We start from the raw sequence: 23,108 nt of genomic DNA, 5'->3' as shown, positions 1-23,108 counted from the left end.
GTGTTACTGTGTTATATTAAAATGTTATATGTTGGTTAGGTCTCATATCCTTTTTAAAATCTGAAGTATTCAGTATTAAGACCTAACTAAATCATATATTGACTAAGGATCAAATATCTATATAATTAGAGCTAACATTTTATCTTTAATGATATTTAGGAGATGAATTGACTTGTTGTTGTTGTTGTGGGAGTTAACTCAGGGTCTTGGCACTCCCTGAGCTTTTTCCACTTAAGGCTAGCACTCTACCACTTTGAGCCACAGCACCACTTCTGGTTCTGGTGGTTAATTCAAGAGAAGAATCTCATGGACTTTCCTGCCCACTGGCTTCCAACTGTGATCCTCAGATCTCAGCTTCCTGAGTAGCTAGGATTACAGATGTGAGCCACCAGCACCCAACAGAGTTGACATTTTTGAGAAGTTAGAAACATCCCAATATAACTAATCAAAATACAGAGGACATGGTTTCTGAATTACTGCTTATGTGATCGTTCCTTGCTATGGGCCATCAAAGGTAAGTTCAGAAATTACAATGAATTATCACAAGATTTGGGAAAATTTTTGTGTAATTTATTTAAGCTCATGATACAAATGGTTCATTTTTCTCTCTTTTGTCACCTTTTATTTTCTAGGATAACTTAACAGAACTATTATTATTGCTATAATATGGAAGGAGAGGGCAGTGTGCTTACCTGGCAAAGCCAACACCACGACTTGTGCCACTGGAGTCACGTAGTATCCTTGTAGAAATAACTTGTCCAAAAGGTTTGAGCATATTTTCAAGTTCTTGCTCATCCATGGACAGTGGCAAATTGGAAATATACAGGTTGGTAGGATCTTGTTCCTGTTGCTAAAGCAGAACAGAGAACTGTTTATCAATTTCCAATAGAACATGAGATATTGATGTGAACATACCTACTTTTATTTAGCCACTGTCTTTGCTTAAGTCTGATTCAAGTACTTCTCGGTGAGATTATAGACTGTCCAGAACACTCATGTCACCTTGGATACTTGAAAATATCTGAAGTTTGGGCCATCTACACAGGTCAGGCATAGGTCGCAGAGCCCTTCTCAGCAGATGAGAAGGTGGCTCTGCTGGCAGGCTCTCCTGACTTGGAGATGATGTCCTCATGAAACAACAACTCTCAGCTGTTTGCAGTTTCTAAATATAACCAACCTCTCCTCCACTGCTATTTTTAGGAGTCCACTCTAGGCACACTATTGTACAAGAGGTTAAAACGGCTAATAATCCAATTTGGAGACACATGAAAAAGGGTTCTGACCGAGTTGTATGCAATCCAGTATGAGCTTTGTGAATTCACTTTAAGTACTACTTTTAAGTAGTGGTTATCAGTGGAAAAAAGAGAGCTTCTAATTCAACTCAGAGAAGAAAAGCAAAGCCACAGAAAATGGCATAGTATGGGCAGAGCAAAATTTTAGAGTTTTAGGAAAGCTGAGGTCAAAAGTTGTCACTGCATTTTATTTTGGCATCCTGGGTATTATATATGTTTATCTGAATTAGGGAAGGGAAAGAGAACAACAAAATGGTGAGACAAAGGACAAAGGGCAAACCAATGCAACAGTGATATTCACAAGACAATGTGTTGTTAACAAACTACAATTTGAAGGGGGGTTGGGGGTAGGGAAAGTAGGAGAAAAATGAAGGACGGGGTAACAAGTTTGACAAGAAATGTACTCACTATCTTACATATGTAACTATAACCCTCTGTACATTACCTTGACAATAAAATTAAATTAAAAAAAAGTAGATGAAACAGGTAGGGTTCCTAAATCCTTGCTCCACCAATAGTAATATATTAGTCAGAGGCCCACAGAACTGAAATTACCTGGAAGCTTATTAGAGATACAGAATCCCAAGCCTTAGACCTACAGACTAATAAGCTGTATTTTAATATGCTCAAATGATTAGTAAGCATATGAAAGTTTGAGAGGCAATGCTCTTAGATCAAGAAAGCCTCTCCGACAGGAAGAATAGCTTCTGACCAAAGCAAAATTCACCCATGGAGCTGTGTGATTAGCACAGCCTTCATTGAAACATCAGCCTTTGATCTTATTAACCAACTGTATCCTTTTTTAAAACTTGTGCTGAGTATTGAACATTCTGGGCAAGCACTCTTATCACTGAGCTATACCCCCAGCTCTCCAATTGTATCTTCACATATTGAAGCATCTGAAAGCTTTTGATTTTTCTTTAATAAGCACTATTAATAAAATCCTTAATTGATGGGCTAGCCTTTGGCAATAGAATGGCACACTCATTATGACTTACTAGATTTCCCAAATAATGGTCTTTTAAAAATATATGTGTTATATAAGTACTGTGTGCTAACCGATTGCGCCACCATTGTAACAATGAGATGTACAAGACACTATGTTGAAAATGAACTTTACAGCTTTGGGTGGGGGGAAGGGAGAGGGGGGAGTTGGGAAGGTAGGGGAGGAAGGGATGGTAGGGGAAAAACAGGAGGAGGTAAAAATGCTCATAGGAAATGTACTCATTACCTTACTCGTGTAACTGTAACCCTTCTGTACAGTATTTTACAATAAAATATATAAAAATATATGTGAAGCATTATGCATGTCTGAATTTGTATAAAGTCTTTCCAGTGTATCCTAGCATTCATTAAGCCTGAAATGAAATCTTGTACTTTTCTATAATCTTTAAGACTTAACACTGACTTTTTATCCTATACTTATCAGATTTAAAATAACAATCTGGGTGGTAGCTGATGTGTACAGTGCTTGCCTAACATGCTGGAAATCTTGGGTTCAGTCTTCAGCATATGCATGTGTGTGCACATGCATGCATGTCTACACACACACACACACACACACACACACACACACACACACACACAGACTCTGGTATTTGAGGAACAGCAAATGACTTGGAGTGGACAAGAATTAAAGTTATCAAATACTGGGAAGTATGAAAAAAGTCCTGCTCTTACAGTTTCCTGGACACAGAGGAAGGCAGTGTGCAAACAGGTCAATCCCAAAGATATAAAGTACCAGGGGGCCCAATCTGGGTGCCCCATATTCTACAGGGTAGGTCATGGGTGTGGGGAGGAGGACAGGTGGTCTAAGAAAATACTAAACATTTCCAAATGATCAAAAGTAAGCTGAACATTGACTCTCATCAGCCATACACAGGCAACTATCTGCTTTTAGCAAAAAATAGATGCTGATTACCTTATGCTGAGCAAAACTTTTTATTGTCAATTATACAAAGTATATCTTTTATATATGAAATTTGGGAAGTGATTTGTTTAATAGATGTAGTATACTAATACAGGCAGTATTTCACAGTACTGTCCAGGGGTATATTGAGGTGGATAGAAGGTGAAGTCTTTTCCCTTATTTTCATTTCACATGCTCCCTCTGGATCATTACTACTCAGTTCCTTGATTAACCATCACCTGTAGGCCCTGACCTCCCAAGTCTCTGGTGCTTTTCAGGATTGTAAGATGTATTACTTACTACAGAAATCTGTCCTGCATGAGCCAACACAGTTTTTTCTCCCTGAGGGTGGTCATGCAGCTAAAGGGCACTTCCAGTGTCTCTTACATGTCCCTGATACCCACTACAAGTAGCTACGATCTAGCAGCTTATAGTTAGACAGGAGGGAGAAACATGTAATGAAGGCTAGAATTTATGCAAACTACAATGGGTAGAGAAGGGACAGATGGAGTGCTCTCTTAGGGAAATGAGGATGCCTGATTTATAGGATGAGAGATTGAAGAACGAGCAAAAATCATGAGGCTGAGATGGACTGTGAGCAGCTATGTAAGGAGGTTGGCTATACTTTCCAGTCATGGCTGCTTAGACTTTCCAAGATAAGGTATACTAAAACCAGGAAGGACCATACAACCAGAGGATGCTGTGGGTAAAGGCCAAAGCAGCCTGCCTGAGCTGCAAAATTTCCTTTCAATACTGTACTTCATTGAAAAAAAACAAAAACAAAAACAAAAACAAAAGTCACTCAACTTCACAATCAACTCCTAGCACTTTGAGTTTGTTTCAATAAACATCTGTGACTGATACCATCAAGTAACCCTAATACTTCAGGAGGAAAAGGCAAGTTGGGCTTGCAGTTGGAGAGCCATACCTTGAACAACAGAGGTCTGGAGGCCTAGAATCAGGCTTGATCTGGCCACTCTCCTCTCTTAGAAAAACTTTTCATGCCTTAGTCAGATTCAGAATGATGATGGGAAGTCCCTAACTAAAGTACACTAAAATACTCCTCAGACAAAGATATGGCATAGAAATGGTCATATAAGGGATGTACATTAAAACATTATAGACTTTTTAAATTATACTATGAAGATCTCAATGACTAATATTCAAGAGCACAAAAAGAGAATTTATTAGACATGTTAAGTGTTTTTAAAAGGGAGTTAACAATATAGATGCTCAGTACTTTCTAAATCTGTGTTTTAGTAGATTAATATTAGAATATTAATAAAACTAGGGCATATCCTACAAGTTATTGATTCAATTTGACATTTTATCAGTGAAGAAAACATTAAAACTGCTAAAAATCAGAATCTAGAAAAAAGGGTTCTCAACATATTGTCTGATAATAAAGAGAGGGAGTGGACTAAAGAAGCATAAATATTTCCTATGATTTTTTTTTTCCTAATGTCTGTTTTTCTGTAGCAAAACCTTCAGGTTTTTCTTTCTTCTCAGTTGGTCAACCTTTCCTGTAAACATTAATCATGGTATTGTAGTAATTTTAAACTTAAAACCAAAAGAAAGGAGGGGTAGACAAAACCCAAGCATCAGCCACAAACTATCTAATCCCTAAAGTGACCAGTCTCTCTCATTACTAGTCATTCAGAGTGAATGGATCATAGACTTGTAAGCCCTTGTAAGTCCTTGGTGGTGTTTTTGAATGAGGATAATTTAGTCTCTTTACAATCAATGAGAAACCATAACTCTTTTATTATGTCTAAAAAATAAATTGCTCTGTCTGAAAAATGTTATTCTGTTGGTGACCATTATTGGTGGCCAATCAAAAGTGGGAGCGATGGGCCTCTTTATATCCTTAGGCACAGAAAGGGTTCAAGGACCTCTCTAACAAGTGGAAAACTAGATCCCACATTGGCTATGAGGGGGATAAACGGCACTAATGTTCACTTGCATAGAAAAGCCGGGCTTGGAGGTCCCACATGGTGTAAAGCACTCAGTCATCATCTGAAAGAAATTAACAAAAACCTCCCTATGCGTGTGGAATGGTTCCTAAAATGCAAGAAAGAGACTTGGCAGGAAGAGCAGACATCTGTTTTCTCTTGTACTGAATAGGTCCAACGAGCAGATCACCGCTCATGGGCATGTGATTGTAAACTACTTGGAGTATGTGGACCTCTGGGTGGAGGCAGGGGGATTTCATTCCCACTCACTTGACTGCTTATTTGTTGAGAAAAATGTGCAAGCTTCCCACCAGCCAAACAACACCCCAGGGTCTACTGACCCGGGGCAGAGGTTTAGAGAAGTTACTTTGTTAACAGATATCAACCATGTTACTTTGTGCATTACATCTTTTTATCTTGTTATCTGAGCTTCTTTTCCTTTCTCTTCATAGAATTCATATCCTTTATTTGAAATATTCACACATGTGAGACATCTGCCAAGTTTAACATAAATAGGATTTCCATAAGGTCCAAGGCCCTTTCTAGTTGGTAAGTTTCATCAGATTACATCAGAGTTCTCCACATACGAAATTTCATATCCTTCCTTCCTTCCTTCCTTCCTTCTTTCCTTCCTTCCTTCCCTTCCTCCTTCTCTCCTTCCTTCCTTCTTTCCTCTCTCTCTCTCTCTCTCTCTCTCTCTCTCTCTCTCTCTCTCTCTCTCTCTCTCTCTCTCTCTCTCTCTCTCTCTCTCTCTCTTTCTTTCCCCCCTCCCTGCTTTCTTTTATTGTGCTGGTACTGGTCTTGAACTCAGGGCCTTGCACTCTTGCTTATAGCTTTTTCTCTCCAAGTTGGTACTCTACCACTAAAGCCATACCTCCAATTCAGGCTTTTTTGCCAGTGAATTGGAGATAACTGTCTTGGAAGATTTTCTGCTGGACTAGCTTTGAATCTCCATCCTCAGATCTCAGCCTCCTGATAATAATAAGTAGGATAATAAGAGTGAATCTCTGAGGCTGGCTAAAATATCTCTTTCTTAATATCCCTTGTCTTATCAAGCTCATTTGTTTTCACTTAATTGATTGTTTTTATTATCAACAAAACAAATGATAAAATTCAAACATGAATAACATATAAGCACTGGTCTCTCATGTTCTCCTTTCTGAACAGTTTCCAATCCAGTTTGGAGTATTTCTGGAGTCATTTCTCAACTCAGGTAATCAGTGTCAAACAACATCACATTTCTACCTATCTTTAATTGAATACCTCTTAACTTGTTTGGATTATATAAGATCAAAACTTCAGGATGTGAGCTTTCAATATATTTTAAAATCCTGATTCATTCACTAGAAGAAAGTGGACAGCGATGTATCCCTTATTAGACTTAAACTTCCTTTAGAAATCCTTTCCCAAAAGATGAGTGCCAGGTGTGCCTTGGTCCAGTCAGCATAAGGAGGTTAACCCAAGTTCAGACACACAAAACTCAAGAAAAAAGAGATCTGCTGGCATCTACAAGGCATTTTGTAACTGGAAAGATGCAGTGAAAAAAGAAGTCATATCCAAGACATTCTACAGAGACCTGAAGAAATGCATCCTATGCAGACTGGCACATGACCAACATCTCTGAACCTGGGTTACTGATCCTCCCCACAGATGCTGGAGGAAGGTTTCCCTTCTAGCCAATTTGCAGCAGAAAAGCCTACCCGATGAGGCCTTTGAACAGAGCTCATTATCAATCCACGGGGAAGCTGGCATTCAAAGTGCACTGCTGATACGATATATAGTGCCAATCTATATCTAGTACTGTCCTAACTAAATGCTTTGAAAAGACATTTTAAAAATAGTGCATACTTAATATACTATGTTCCTTAATATGGCAGGCTTCAACAATGATATGAAGGGTTAACTGCTCATGGAACATTCTAGAAAAGACCCCTTCAGTTTTAAATCAATTTTAATAAAATAGGCCTCTTTCTGTTTCAGGAGAGTCCACAAAATAGTGGGTATAAGTGCTCCCATATTCTAGAGGGAGAAACTATAGACAACCTCACCTTCTGTCTAGAAGAGACTGGAAGAGCTAAGAGTGAGCAGTTAAGTGGTGAGACAGGCAGCCATGGCCTGACTCGCAGCATGCCTGCTCTTTTCCCTCACTACCAGTTAGGCAACAGGGCCTTCCACAGATTACTCAGGATGTTTGATCTGTATTGTACAGAGAGTGTTGGATAAAATAGATTAATGCCCAACTCAAAAGCAAGGAATGGAAAAAAGAAAGGCTAGTTAAAGGGGTCTACAAGTGTTGTTGGGAAATTACTTTTCTTCCCTCCCTCTCTTTCTCCCTCCCTTTTTCCCTTTCTTTTTCTGTCAGTCCTGGGGCTTGAACTCAGGGCCTGGGCACTGTCTCTGACTTTTTTTTTTTTTTGCTCAACGCTAGCACTTTACCACTTGAGCCACTTTTAGCCTTTTCTGTTTATGTGGTGCTGAGGAATTGAACCCAGGGCATTGTGCATGCTAGGCAAGCACTCTACTACTAAGCCACATTCCCATCCCAGGAAGTTAATAACTTTTCTGCTAATGAGTGTCAAAGGTAGATCAAAAGCAGGCTGGTTATTCCTATAATCCTTGGAGTCTGTGATACAGGTGTTGAAGGCCAGCCACACAGGTAGAGATGAGAGTAAAGGGTATCAGCCTTTCACTCAGAAAGCTAAAGGGAAAGTATCAATTTGGGGGTGTGATATGGTTGGGTAGATAGGTCAGAAAAACAGAAAAATACCTGAAGCATTTCATAAGAGAAAGCATCAACATACTACCAAGCCAGAGAAATCAACACCTGATTATATCACTGTCAGGTCAAAAACCCTTCCCATTCTTTATACCGCCAACCTTGAAGGGATTGCTGGCCACAGTTAGGGAGCTGATGGAAAAGTGGAGTGAAAAAAACACATGCTTTAGTGACAGAAAAGAGAATCAACCTTGTTCTCAACCTACTCATACTACTCAGCAGATCTGACTTATGTATGGGAAGGGAAAACTTTACCACTTTTATCTGATTTTCCAAGATTTTGTCAAAAGGATCAGACAATTAAATTACAAGCCTCATACACAAACATCAATGATCTGTTCTTGAAAAACAAAATGTTTAGCACGAAGATGTGAAGCATGTGTTAACCAAAATGTTAACATCAAAATGTTTCCATATTATTTTAAATAAGAAAAAATTGTGATAATATATTATACATCAGTCACAACTTCAACTGATATTCTAAATTTATATCCCACAATTTTCTAAGATATAACTAAATATAACTTTGTGTGTGTACATAGAATTAGTGATTATGTTGGAATGGAAATCTTTTAAGCACTGCTTCCTGTAAATTGTGAACAAAGTTGTCAGGAGACAATTGCTACGAATACCCAATCAATGGACTCTGGGACAATTTTCAAAACCTGTACACATAATCCCAACATGCTCATACTGTGTTTGAACTGTAACTTGAGGCATTCATCATACAATGTCCTATATAAAATAGCATCATGGCTGAAGTAGAATGATGTAAATAAGGACAAGAATGGCTGAAAATGTATTTAAAGATTTTTATGTTTCATGGAGTCTAATCAGATGTGAAAAATCAAGAGGCATTCTAACCCCCCCCCCCCCCAAATCAGCCAGAAAGATCTGTAATGAAAGAAGCAAGTGAAGAGACTTCCTTAAGTGATGATTGGCTGGAAGGGTCATGGAATTGGTCCAAATTTTAATCTAAAGCAGCAGCTTTTTTTTTTTTTTTTTGGGTCCGGTCGTGGGGCCTGAACTCTGGGCCTGGGTGCTGTCCCTCAGCTCTTCAGCTCAAGGCGAGCACTCTACTACTTGAGCCACAGAGCCACTTCCGGCTTTTTTCTTTTTGCTTATGTGGTACTGAGGAATCGAACCCAGGGCCTCAGGCATGCAAGGCAAGCACTCTACCACTGAGCCACCTTCCCAGCCCCAGCAGCAGCTTCTTAACAGTGAGCTAGAATAGATGGAATAGAGGACAGAGGTAACTCACTGATTACAAGGTGAGATTAAAGATTTTTCAAATCACTATGCAGAACAAGTATCACATGTTCACAACAGACTGAAAACCTCATTGTTTTTCAGTACCACGGGAAATTGCTCTATGTGATATACAGTGACCTGGAAAATCACAATGCTTACAATTTACAGACTGTGTTTAACTTCTACCCTAAAATTCAAGAATATGTAACACTCAGCATAAAGCTTTAAAAACACTATATGGCAAGGTTACTAAATGATCCCTTTTCTTAGCCCCTAACATCTTTGTCTGAATGGATTTCTTGTATTCAAAGCAAATCCTTATTCTGATTCCTGGGCATATGTTTTTTAGTAGCAGTTAGCAGATCAGGTCTGAGCAGGTAGCTTATTTCTTAGGACTTAGCAGGTAACTTATCTCTTCATCAGAATCCTTTAGCTTCAATAATCCTTCTTTCCCTATAGACTTGTGAATGCTGTCCAGGGAATGATCGTGTGCTACCATTTAGAAATAACAGAGATGTACTCATTATCTTGCCCATGTAATTGTAACTCCTCTGTATGGTATTCTCACAATAAAAAAAATAAAAGAAATAACAGAGAAATTACTTTCTTTTGTATTTCATGAAGCCAGATAATGCAAAATTGTTGCTCTTTTGAAAGGAATACTCAAAATATCAAATTGTTACATTTTAGGGCTGAAAACATTTCCCATAGCAATGGAAAAATGAAAGATGGGGACAATCTACATTGTTACATACATATCTCCTTAAGTATACTGTAGTTATCAAATATCAGGAAATAATTGAAACTGAAATTTGGGTAACAAAGTCTTGAGTAGAAGTATCTATTCAGTCCTGTCACTCCTAGATGTGTTTGGTATATAAATGAATGTTTACAACAAAATGTAAAACCTTAAGAAGTGAGTAGTATTTTGAGGTTTATTCTGTTCTCTAGATCTCAGTTCTAAAACAGATCATGGTCATTTAAAAGGAACACAACTATACCTAGACTAGCACTTTATATTCAGCATGGCCAACTTCAAATGAACCTATGAGAGGCACCCTACCTTTCAAAAAAGGAATTGGCTATCTTCACTGTTTCATTTTGAGGATTAACCAGATGTGAAAGGAAAAGTCAACTCTATTCAAAGTCTTTTTTTTTTTTTTTTGGTTGGTCTTGGGTTTGAACTCTGGGCCTGGGAGTTGTACCTCAGCTCTTCAGCTCAAGGCTAGCACACTACCACTTGAGCTACAGTGTCACTTTCGGTTTTCTAGTGGTTTATTGGAGAGAAGAGTTTCAAGGACTTTCCTGCCCAGGCTGGCTTGGAAACTAGATCCTTAGATCTCGGCCTCCTGAGTAGCTAGGATTACAGGCATGAGCTATTCAAAGCCTTAAATTAAAATATCCTAGATTTTTAGATAAAAACCTTGTAGGGAAATAATCATAAAACAAAAATTTTCAGGGACAACATCAGGCCTTTTAGTAACTAATATCCATGTATATGGTGCTAAAATACATCTCAAACATGAAACACATGATCCTCATCTACTTTTAACATTTTAGGCATATTCCTCACCCACAGGAATGTTTCTTAACAATATTTCTCATCTAGAATATTAAAGTTTCACAAAAAATCTTGAATAAAGTCCTTATAGAACTACTAAAAATATTTACATTCCATAAACAATGTGCTTTAACTGTCTAATTATTACATTGATATAATAACATGTGTAGCTTGTTTCATTCAAGTAGTAATTTGTAGGAAGTCATGTATGTGCCAGCTACATATTCCATATGACATTCTTTTGAAATGTGTTTAAAATGGGATAAATTCCTTGATTTCAGCAAACAGTACAGACTTCAAAACACTTCTAAATTCTGGATTACCTGAAAAAAATCTGGTGATTTACTTATGGGTTCTATCATTTACTCTATACATTATATACTTTCAAATCCTCTACACATTAAATTGAGAGGAATAAATGTCTTTGTCACAATAGCTACTGAGGATATGCAGGCACAGGACAGGTGTGGTGAAGGGAGAAGGTAGGTGGTGATGGGAAGTCTAGCCATGTCAGGCTTCAGGGGCTAAGTTCTCCACTTACCTTTGCCATCTGAGCTTGAACTCCACTGGCTTTCAGGGCAGACACAGCTTTCTGAGCTGCTGCAGGACTGTCGAAGTCAACAAAACCATAACCTGAAATGTGAAACAGACTTGGTTATTTTATGCTAGAGTAAGAGAGTTACTCTTCTCTTGTTTCTGAGGCATGCAACGTAAGTGGGCATGTGTTCCTATAGCCACAGTGCAGTGGCTTCCTTGGTAGGTCTATTTACCCTGTGCCTTATCATGGACCAGACAAGACTCTCTACACAGTAGAGGGCTAGAAGGCTGGAGGGGAGAACTTTGTCCTAGTTTAGATGTATAGTTACAGAGTAAGAAAGGACACCTGTAAATCAAGGTTTAAAAAAAAGTGGGGAAGAACTTCAGAGAGGGTTTTACTTTTTAAGGTACTGAGGGTTTTTAATTACATTTTTATTATTTTCAAGTAGCTGTACATGGCAGTTTCTATTTCAACAAATCAATTTATGAATATAATACATCTTGATCAATGTCATCTCTTTCATGATTTTCTTCTTTCCCTCCCAATCCAACATCGCTCTTCTATTTTCTTAATTTTGTAGGGTATGCAGTGAATATTATGATTATATTCTCCCCTCTTCATCTCATTGTCTATCCCCCTCTGGTTGACCCTCCCCCAACCTTACAAGTATTCATTTTGTTATAACTCTAAGGAGTTATACCATTTGACTTCTCCTGCACAAGTACCATATTTTGGTTAATACATTTGTGTACACTTGTATATAGTCCTGTATTTGTTTACTTCTACAGCTATAAATTAGATTTAGGCTTCCACATATAAGAGAAAACATGTTTCTCTGGGCCTGACTTACTTTGCTTAACATAATGATGCAGCAAGAAGGATGGAATCATCCCACCAAGCTGAAACATGTCAGAAGCAAAATTGCGTTTACTTTATAGGCCAAACCTTCTTAACATGAAAGTACAACCATCAGTACCAGCATATAAAATAATTACATTTTATACTTGATTAAAAGAACTCATTCATTAGATCCTTTCAAAATAAGGAATGAAATGAAAAGACCTCTGGATACCCCAAATAGTTGTTTCAGTAGTTCATGCCCTGAATTCTCAAAACAAAACACAACATGATGAAGCACATAGCTGCCTAAGAGGCTGTGGTTCAAAGCTTATTTACCATAGTTCCACAAACATTTTACTGAGCTGATCATCTGTTTTCCCAGGCCACAACAAATCAAAACAGGAAATTAGTGGGAAAAGGGTTGGGAAAGGGTTGGGAAAAGGGAAGGTAGAGCTGCCAAACACACACATGGATGACAACTCTCAGTGGAAACCAATAAGAAGGAGCAGAAAAGCTGCCTCAGTGTGCGGCAGGCTTCACACAGAGTAAAGACAAATGGCCCCATGAATCTCAACAGATTATTACTGAGACAAAGTTAAATTTTATTTGATATACTGTTATAGGAACATGGGTCTCAGGCAAAATATCAAAGTTTTTCTTGGAACTCATTAAATTAATTTTTACTTATTATTATTTGGCAGTACTAGGTAGGGACTGAACTTAAGGTCTCAAACTTGCTCAAGTGTATTATCAGTTGAGTTGAGTCCTCTGTGTGTGTGTGTGTGTGTGTGTGTGTGTGTGTGTGTGTGTGTGTGTGTGTGTGTGTGTGCACATGCACACGTGTGCGCTTATGTATGTAAGAAGAAGGGAGGGAGGGGGGAGGATGAGAACAAAAGGGGGGAGGATGGAGAGGGAGAGGGAGAGAGAAAGAGAGGGAAAGAGAAAGAGGGAGGGAGAGGGAGAGAGTGGTCCTGGGGCTTGAATTCAGTGCCTAGGAACTATCCCTGAGATTTTTTTTTTTTGCCAAGGAAAGTGCTCTACTACTTGAGCCATGGCTCTACTGTGGCTTTCTGGTAGTTAACTGGAGATCAGTCTCATGGATATTCCTAACTGAGCTGGCATCCAATGGTGATCCTCAGGTCTCATCTTCCTGAGTAGCTAGGATTATCATAAGGGTAAGCCATCAGCACCCAGCTTTTCAGGGCAGTACTTTTGCTTTTTATTTTTTAGAAACTTTTAAGCATTAGGTATTTTAATAAAAAAGTTAATGACAAGCTGAGTAATAAATACACTCAATATATTTCCATGTCATAAGTACAAACACTTTTAGAATACTTAGGAGTTATCTCCCGGACATGGAGTTGATGTTGGTTTGCTTGCTTTAATTTTTTAATTGTTATTCTAAAGGTGATTACAGAGGGGTTACAGTTACATATGTCAGGTAGAGTACATTTCTTTTTGGACAATATCACCTCTTTCTTTACTCTCTCCCAGGTTTTCCCACCCATCCTCTACTCAAGAGTTGAATAGTTCATTTTCAACATAGTGTCCAGTGAGCATCATTGTTGCATTTTTTCACCCTTTGTTCCTCCATTTCTGTACTTTCACTGTTAATTAGTTAAATTAATTAATTATAGTCTCACACTTTAGCCCTGTGATTATTCTCCAACTTCCATCTATCTAGCAGCTCAAATTACATTTGGCTTGGCTTGTTTTTGAGATAGAGTGTTCAACTGTGATCTTTCTGCCTCTAGTTCCTGAGTAGCTGGGATTATAGGCATTTGTCATCATGCCCCAAAATTAATTTAAAATGAGTAAGTATATTTTGAGATTGTGTAGAAGAGGGGGCATAGCTATTGTTGATTTTCAGGTATTATGAAGGAATATTAATTTAGACAGTATTTTACTAATACTAAAAGAAACAGACAGCCAGAGAGTGAAACAGAAAGTCTTAAATTCTGAAAGTCTGGTAGCTTTAGCAGCATTAATAAGAAAAATAATGCCTGGTTGCAAAGTAAGTCACAATGAAACAGAGTAGACTATTGATTACAAAAAAAATAGATGCTTTAAAGAGATGAACGTTAAAGCTGAAGCAAGAAGCAGTTTCTCTGTATTACTTGGAATTGGACTGAAATAGGCTTAATTTGATTTAGACAGTAGGGAAATAGCTAAGTTAGGGAGAAAGAGGAGAAGGCTGATCCAGGCCAAAGCTGAACACACTACTCAACTACCAGGTTAGGAATTAGGTTAAATGTATTTGGAGTGTTATTTTAGAAATCTGTTTATGGTAATTTACAATGCTGTGCATGTGCAGGCACGTGTGTGTGCATGTGCCTGTGTGCGCGCGTGTGCGTACACACACACACACACACACACACACACACACACACGTGCTCCCTGTCCCATTCCTTCACTGTTTCAGCAGGCTGTATACACACACCCAGCTACACTGTAATGATACAGCTTCTACTGATAAGACATTTAGCTTACCCCCCCCCACAATTTTGCTACTGCCAATAAAATGAACAGATCTCAGCTATGATGTAATTGTTCTTGAAGTTACAATCCAGTCACATAATACGAATGTTCTTTTTATCTATTTTCTTATTAAGAGATATAAGTAATTGTTGTATTTAGTTAATTGTTTACTTCCCTTTCTGACCTTTGTGGAATACTGCTATAACATTTTGTAATCATTTGTTGAAGATAAATACAACAGGTAAGCATGCAACCTGGTGCTCTATTTTAAAGTAACTATCAGATGGTATAAAATTTGAGTTATGCAGGGTCTAAGGATTAAGTACATAAATATGTAGAAAATTGTCTTTGAAGGTAGGGTTCATGAAATACCATAAAGATCCTCTCATCGAAGCTCTAGGGAGACTTCTCAGGACGTAGACTAAAAAGAGTTACACTAATCTTGCTCACTGAAATCCAAACTCTCTTTCCCCATAGTGTGATATCTATATCATGGGGATTGTTATTTTCTCTGTTTTTGCTTTGGTTCCCAGGAAATTACTCCTACGTACATTTTTCCTATTGGTCTGCTTTATCTTCACCTATTTTACTAATGTACAAGTATATATGCTGTTTTATATGCTTACTATTGATGCTGAGTTTCACACTCAACTCTTTGTGAGGGTTTTGGGATTTTTTTGGTCCTCAAATAACACATACAAAATTACTGGTAAGCATTGAAATATGTGTTGTTGACATAAGTCCTGAAAAAAATTGCATTTTAAGAAATAACTGGATTTTCAACAGCTAAGATACATGTTATTCAGACTTAAAAAGTTTCCTTTAATTTTGTTCAAAATTGATTCCAAGATACATTTTGTGACACAAAAGTCCTACCACTTTGTAAGATCTCTATTTTTCATGCATTTCATTCTTGACTAATTTCTAAGAGTTAAGTGTATAACAAAATTGCTAGAGAAGTACTTTTCATGTACTCTGTAATCTGTTCTATATTATTTAGCTATTCATCTATCAATCTGTCATCTTTCTATCTGTACCTATGTGCCTATTTACCATGATAAGCAAGAGTAACACATTATCTAACTATACTGTGAGTCGAGTTGTTATTTTTCCTCATTGGTCTTAACATTGCTCCTCTCCCCAAAACACTTCCATTCTCGCTTCGAGATCTTTTCAACCCACTCTTGCTGACCCCTTTCCCTCCCCTCTAGATATCTGCTGACACTCACTGTCTGCAGGCGGTGAGATGCAGACAGCTCTGGAGGGTATTATCATTGGTCCACAAAAAGGCAGTGTCCACAAATCCCCAAGTGAAGGGAAGGTCCCTAAGATGCTTGAATTTCAATCAGTTCTGACTTACACCTAATTTTATTTAGAAGCTCCACAAATCTTTGAATACTTTCCAACATGATATGATATATGGTATGATATAACATGGGTTTAGCATCTTAATATTAGGCTTATCAGAAGTTTGTCTTTATCCATACCTGTATTTGGTCCTGACAAGCATACTGTGGAATTGGGATCTGAGAGAGCAGGCTGTACAATAGTGGTTTTTGGTGCAGGGTAAGGTAGAGAATTTCAACCAGGGAGACCTCTAGGGCCTTTCTTTCATTTAATACAGAAGCTCTGCTTTTTAGCATACTGAGCTGCTATGTAAGATTTCTTTTGTGACAGGGAAGAAAAAGAGCGAATGAATGGTAAGGCTAAAACCACTTATCAATTATGATTTCTCTCTTGGTTTGAAACTACCTTTTGAAATCAGCTTTCTGTTTTGTGCCTGCAAGAGTCCACTTTTCTTCATAAAACCAAAAGATTTTTTATTTTCTATGTTGCTGCTTTCCCAGATCATTTATGAATGCTAAATAAGACTAATCTTGGCAACTAAGTGTATGCATTTCCATCTACAATTTGACTCTCTTCTGGTTTAATTCATTTTAAATATTTATTGGGCAGCATTTTCCATAAAGCACACTCGATTCTCTGTCCCAAGGCAAAACTGCCTTAATGTGCCATGTTGATTAAACATGGGCTTAGATACTTTTCACAATAGCTCCTTTAAATCTAGGCACTTTGAAGAAGAGACAGAAATACAATGAACCACTTCAAGTCTAGATTAAAGGAAATGGCTGGCTTACAAGGAGAGGCCCTACCATGGGGTTCATTTATGTTCCACTGCCCCATCCCTACTACTTGAAAAACTAGGGTCTAATTAACGAGGAGATTTGCCTTCTCTGCCTATTCCTGTCAACCTTACTTCAATTCATGGGGTCAGTAGTTAGATTCAAAGTCAGCTGACTCCATTCTTCCCTTTTCCTAGAAATCACATGCCTATTGTTAAGATGCTGGATCATTAAAAGTCACAACCACACAGCATCTGTGCGGCCTACTGTAGATGCCTCCTCTTGCAGTTCATGGAGCTGGATGAGCTCATCCTAATTACATGGAAAACTGAAGGTCAGTGCATCAAATTAATGCAGCAGCATATTTCAAAGGGGTGCATGACCTCCCCTCCCTGGTACAATTTGGTCAGTGAAAATGGGTCTCTCCTTCCCGCTGCCAATATTGTCAACAGGCATTCAGCAGAGAACAATTGGGAGTATTGAAACATGTAATTAAGTACTGCTTAAAACTACTCTATTCTAATTAATAGAGCCAATTTGCACAATATGTAATCTTTTCAGTTCTTTAGTACAGTCCAATGGTCTTCAGTAAGCAGCTCTAATCTCCTCAGGCTCAGGAAAGAAAAGCTATTTTCTAACTCTATCCCTTTTTAAAAGCAAGGGCTAAATGCCAGCTAGTATTTTCCATGTTAACTCTATTGGTGCCAAATCTGGAATTCTGGCAAACTGCTAGTTGCTGTTGGGTTTCCAGCCAAAACTCAAACCAGGGACAAAACAAACGTAAGCAATAAGCTAATATTGTGCAAGAAAGAAACTGGGTAACATAAGAGACTTGGTTTTTAATAAACTGGGGGTCAATTTGAAAGTTCATTCCATCATTTTTCTAAGGCTATGGTTTAGGAAATAATCAGTCACAAAGAAACATACCTTTGCATTTGTTTGTTGTCTTATCCAAAATTGCCTTTGTGGAGACTATTTTGCCATATCTGAAAAAGCAAAAGAAGAAGAAGGTATAAGGAACTCTTATCAATGTCTAAGTCCAAAGAACATGCATATTTTTCAAACATCTGTGAGCTTTAAAGTACAAAGTGTTCTTTACTGAGGGGTAGGCCATGGGAATTCTAAATTTCAAACTAAATTGCAAAAAGGGAATGGCCAGGCTTCTTCCTCTGAGTCTTTGGATTGTAGCTTGATGTTTGGCTTTGAAGAACAGGTAGTTACCTGACAGACTAGGGGAAAATAGGGAAGCAGTACTCTAAATTTTTTTTTTCCTCTAATAATACTGTCTGTAGTCAAATACAAAGAGAAATACAAGGCCATAGAGCTATTAAAGTTCTCTAACCCACACAGTCTTTATGAAATGTAACAGTGGAAAAGCTGCCTGCATTATTCTATTTATTTTGGCTCTGTAGACAGAGCTGCCTGGCTACAGATCACAGAACATGAGGGTGTGCGTGTGTGTATGTTTAACAAATTTAATAGAAAAAAACAGGTCCCTGCTTTTTAAAGACTTTTATTTTTTGGTTGGTCCTGGGGCTTGAACTCAGGGCCTGGGGCACATCCCTGATATATTTTTTTTTCAAGGCTAGTGCTCAACCACTTGAGCCACAGCTTCATTTCTGGCTTTTTGGTGGTTAATTTGAGATAAGAATCTCCTGGACTTTCATGCTCTGGTTGGTTTCTAACCATGATCTTCAGATCTCAGTTTTCTGAGAAGCTAGGATTACAGGCATGAGCCACCAGCACCTAGCTTAAACAAAAATATATATATTTTTTATACTTACTTGAACACCACTTCTAACTCACTGATAATAATCACAACATTATGTTAAGGGGTGAGAATTATGCAAAAGAAATGAACAACTGAGACTATAAAACAATAACTGGGGGTTAAGAACCAATTTGATGAAGGTGTGCTTGAATGTGTTCAGATTTTTTTTTTTTGGGGTCCGGTCGTGGGGCCTGAACTCTGGGCCTGGGCACTGTCCCTCAGCCCCTCAGCTCAAGGCTAGCGCTCTACCACTTGAACCAACACCACTTCTGGCCTTTTTTCTTTTTGCTTATGTGGTGCTAAGGAATCGAACCCAGGGCCTCATGCATGCAAGGCAAACGCTCTATCACTGAGCCACCTTCCCAGCCCCATGTGTTCAGATTTCTTAGTGTGTCACAGAAGTTGGGGAGATGGAAAAAGGCAGAATATTAAAATTTAGTTCACTGCTTCTAAAAATAAAGTGACAATGTAATTTAAATATACACCCCGAACCAATGATCTCTTTTAGTGTAAACTTTGAAGAAAAGGACTGCCATTCATGTTTGTCTTTTTCAAATTGAGAAAAAAAATTTTTTTAACTTGTTTTAAAAATTAAAAAGTTTGGGAAATGCACACAACATTGTGAAGCTTAGGTTTCCTCACTTACATATAGTAACATTCCAAATTCTATTTTTCTATAAATTAACTTAAAAATTTCCCCATTTGCTATTTTATACCCATCTTGTGATTGATTTGAGAGGACTGAAGGGAATCATATGGCAGGGGTAGCTCAGTGATAGAGCTATCACTGACATAAGCAAAGTCCTGGGTTCTATTCCTAGCTATCCCTGCCTTCTCCCACAACATACATAAAAGGATAGGAGCTGGTGGTTCATACCACCATCTAGGATTATAGAATTCTAGCTACTTGGGAGACTGAGATTGGAAAGACAATAGTTTGAGGCCAGCCCAGGCATACACACAACATCAACTTATAGCTGGGTTTGGTGCTGCACACCTGATACTTCAGCTACATGGGAGGCAGAGTAGGGGAGGATCATACTTCCAGGACAACCTGGTAGAAAAGTGCTGGTTGAGATTTTATTTCAGTGGAAAAAGCAAGACATGGTAGCAATACACCTGTCATCCAAGCTACAGTAGGAAATGTAAAGGTGAATTTTTATCCAAGTGTAATCCTAGGCACAAAGCAAGAGCCTATCTGGAAAATAACCACACACTGGGAAAAAAAAAAGGCAGGAGGTTTGGCTAGCAGTAGTGTCTGCCAAGGCTCTGACTTCAAACCTCAATATTTCAAAAAGCATATGAACAAAACAGTAACAACAAGAGTCTTGAAAGTTTTAGGAAACCTAAGTACCTGAGTAGCTTTCTAAACTACTATGACTATTGTAGACTTCTATTTTATGCATTGAAGCCAGATAAAATATATTTGGGAATAAACAAATGGCTTGAACTGCTTCATTCCTCTCTTTCACCTAATTTTCCCTCTTTTCCAATCTGTGTAATCATGTAGTCAAATGAGGACTAACTAGGCATGAAAACAAAAACAATTCAAAGTTCACATGACCGTTACATCTATCAGGAAAATGTTGCACAAACATCTTCAATTCTTTGTAGATATTCTAAGGATTTATAACAATGTTAGCACAGATCATTAAACCTACAATTGTTTTAAAAAATTATGATTTTTTTAAAAAAACAAGTGATTTAAAGTCTGCCTTTTAGCAAGCACTTAGCTAAGTGAAAACATTGTTAGGTTGCATCCCTGATGTATGCTTTTTTAAAAGTGGAGAAAAGTTGATACAAGTCCAGATTACAACAAGGGGACTGAGTGTCATGAGACTGAGAGACTATGTCTGAAGACTCAGAAGACAAGACCTTTTGTCAACCATACAGAAAGCTATTTTTGTGAAGGTAAGGGCCTGTGCTTACTCTTCTGGCATTGCAGTCAGCATTGAATGATGGGAAAGACATGGAGATGAGGGAGCAGGGAAAGGGACAGGCTCTGGATAGTCACACCCCTTCTCCTTGTGGCTCTTTTTGATTTCTGCTAGAGATGATGACAGTCTTCGATTCCCATCTATGTCTCATGTTTCTTTCTTCCCCTCTGGGATTTAATATTTGATTATCAACCCTTCCTTTACTTAGGGACTTCATGAATTTCCCTCGATGATGCCCATTTCTCCTTCTTGTCTTTTGAAATCCTATCAATTCGTTAGTGTTTGTCTTTATTTCTTTCTATTTAAACATATTAATATTACAGTAAGATATGAAAAGTCCCACCTTTTTCCAAATCTCAACTTAACTAGCACTCCAAATATACTCCCCACCCCCTCTTCTCTGTATCTCTTTTCATTCACTAGTGCTGTCCCTCCTTTAGTCTTCTACCAAGCTAAGGACAGCAGCATTTCAGTCACTCCTGAGTCTTTGTCAGTCAACAACTCTGCTGAGTTTTATCTGTGATATATTTCAAAAATTTTTATCCTTCCTATACTGCCCAGACCTATGCAAAGTCATCTATGCAAAGTTCTCTCAGCATCTTGTCCTTCCAGGAGGAGCTGACTGTGGTATTAACCCCAAACATTACTTTAAATATGTATCTGCCCATTAATCCATTCAACCCATGCTCCATCCAGAGGACTCAAACATTATCTTTTCTGTGAAAACATCCCTAATTTCTACAACCATTTAGCTGGCTATTATATAAAAAGACAGAGAAGGGATTACATTTATTGAGTTCCTACTTATGTTCTTGGCACTGGGCCAATTACTCTGTATGCATGATGTCATTTACTTCATAGCCCTATGAAGTAAATGTTATTATCCCCCTACTTTGCAACTTTGCCTGGAATCCTAAAGCTCAAAAAGTTAAGTGTCTTAAATTTTCACTGGTTTATCTATGAAATTATTTTACAAAGCAATGTTTTCTTTATATTATCAGAGTAAGAAAGGAGAGAAACAGAATATATGAATCTCCTCTATGGCATCAAAACAAGTTTTTCAAGCCCACATAATTCTTTCTTGCTTCAAACAAAAGAAACAAACATGTGGCTCATGACTGAAAGAGGGATAAGGAAAGAGATATTTCTGTAATGTATCAGTTTTACTTTCCATTGTGGTTTTCATTAAGATTTGTGAGTTAAAATTGAGGGACCACGATTTCCAATAAAGTTAGAAGATGGTTTTCATTCTGTCCATATGGTTACTCACTGCTGGCTCTGTGCAAACAAGTGGGTCAGGAGACCACTATCTAGAGTCACCTGAGGGGTCCTGAAGGGTTTCTTCTTGTAAAACACCTTCTCTTTGGAGTGGTTCACTTATTTGCATCACTCACAGTCAAAACACTCCCATAGAAGTACAGAGCCCTTCCTGGAATCTGTAATACTAAATCACACAGGCCCTGGTTAACTCATTAGGTGACTGTGGAATGGAACCCAGAACAAGAACAGGACACATAATGGGATACAAGAACATGATAGATGTGAAGCCTTACAAATGACAAATGACAGGGATGGGTTGAAATGAAGGCAAAAGTAAGAAAAAAAGTAAGAAAAAACAAGAAAAGGGCCAGGAAAGTCTAGGCCATGGGCAGAGTTCTCTATCAGATGCAGTCTCCAGGAAGGGGACAAAGGAGCGGCAGGGCACAGAGGAGTCACAGACTCCCTCTGTTTGTTTATTTGTAGTAAGATTTAATCATGGGAGGGGCATTACTGATAATTAACATTTAGTCTATTTTCAAATTCCAGTGTCTACAAGATTCATAGGTATTTGGGTACAAAATTCCTAAAGCAACCAGATTTTCATTTCCTTCTCTTTCAATCTGCACCTTAATTTGTTAAAAAAAACAAAAACAAAAACAAACATTAAAGCTACCAGCATGACTATGTTTACTGCAACATTATTTACCATATCGAAGATACGGAAACAACCCAGATGCCCCTCAGTAGATGAATGGATCAAGAAAATGTGGTATATATACATAATGGAATTCTATGCCTCCATCAGAAAGAATGACATTGCCCTGTTTGTTAAGAAATGGAAAGACTTGGAAAAAATTATATTAAGTGAAGTAAGCCAGGCCCAAAGAAACATGGGTTCCATGGTTTCCCTTATTTGCAATAACCAGTATATGTCTAAGACAAGCAGAAATGGTCAGATAAGCTGATGTTAAGTGAAATGAACCTCATTAAGAACTCAAATGTTTTTTCTTTCTTGCTAATGTGTCTAACATATTTATAAGATATTTCTTTGTTGCTTTGTATGTTCCTCCCCCACAGTATAACCCCTGTTTTCACTGTATTTGATGTTGGTATAATTTGTGGAGGGGAAGGGAAAAAAACCAATTGTTTAAATAGGGATACAGGTGGACCCATTGCAACAATGAGATGTACAAGATGTTATGTGGAAAATGAACTTTACAACTTTGGTGGTGGGGGGGTTGGAGATGGGAAGGGATGGTAAGGGGAAACAATGGAGGAGACAGCAATGCTTGATAAGAAATATATTCATTACTTTGCTCGTGTAATTGTAACCCCTCTGTACGGTATTTTCACAATTAAAAAAAGAAAAGAAAAGAAACACAGAATACACTGGGACAAACAGGCTCCCTGACTGGGGCAT

At 38.0% G+C, this 23,108-nt stretch overlaps 1 protein-coding gene across 10 annotated transcripts in view; it reads right to left on the bottom strand.

The window, feature by feature from the left end:
* Window positions 1-23,108, bottom strand: part of Rbms1 (RNA binding motif single stranded interacting protein 1) — a 229,060-nt gene that overhangs the window by 29,987 nt on the left and 175,965 nt on the right. For all 10 annotated transcript variants that reach the window (XM_070022276.1, XM_070022206.1, XM_070022285.1 and 7 more), the window contains 3 exons: window positions 17,648-17,706; window positions 11,283-11,374; window positions 693-850 (listed from right to left, as the gene is read on the bottom strand). In XM_070022276.1, coding sequence (XP_069878377.1) covers window positions 693-850; window positions 11,283-11,374; window positions 17,648-17,706 — 309 coding nt within the window. The remainder of the gene's footprint in view (window positions 1-692; window positions 851-11,282; window positions 11,375-17,647; window positions 17,707-23,108) is intronic.

The sequence above is a fragment of the Dipodomys merriami genome, unplaced genomic scaffold (assembly GCF_024711535.1).
Source record: "Dipodomys merriami isolate MVZ:Mamm:240054 unplaced genomic scaffold, mDipMer1.0.p SCAF_1, whole genome shotgun sequence".
NCBI lineage: Eukaryota > Metazoa > Chordata > Mammalia > Rodentia > Heteromyidae > Dipodomys > Dipodomys merriami.
The sequence above is the reverse complement of the archived record's forward strand: the minus strand, read 5'-3'. Positions and strand labels throughout refer to the sequence as shown.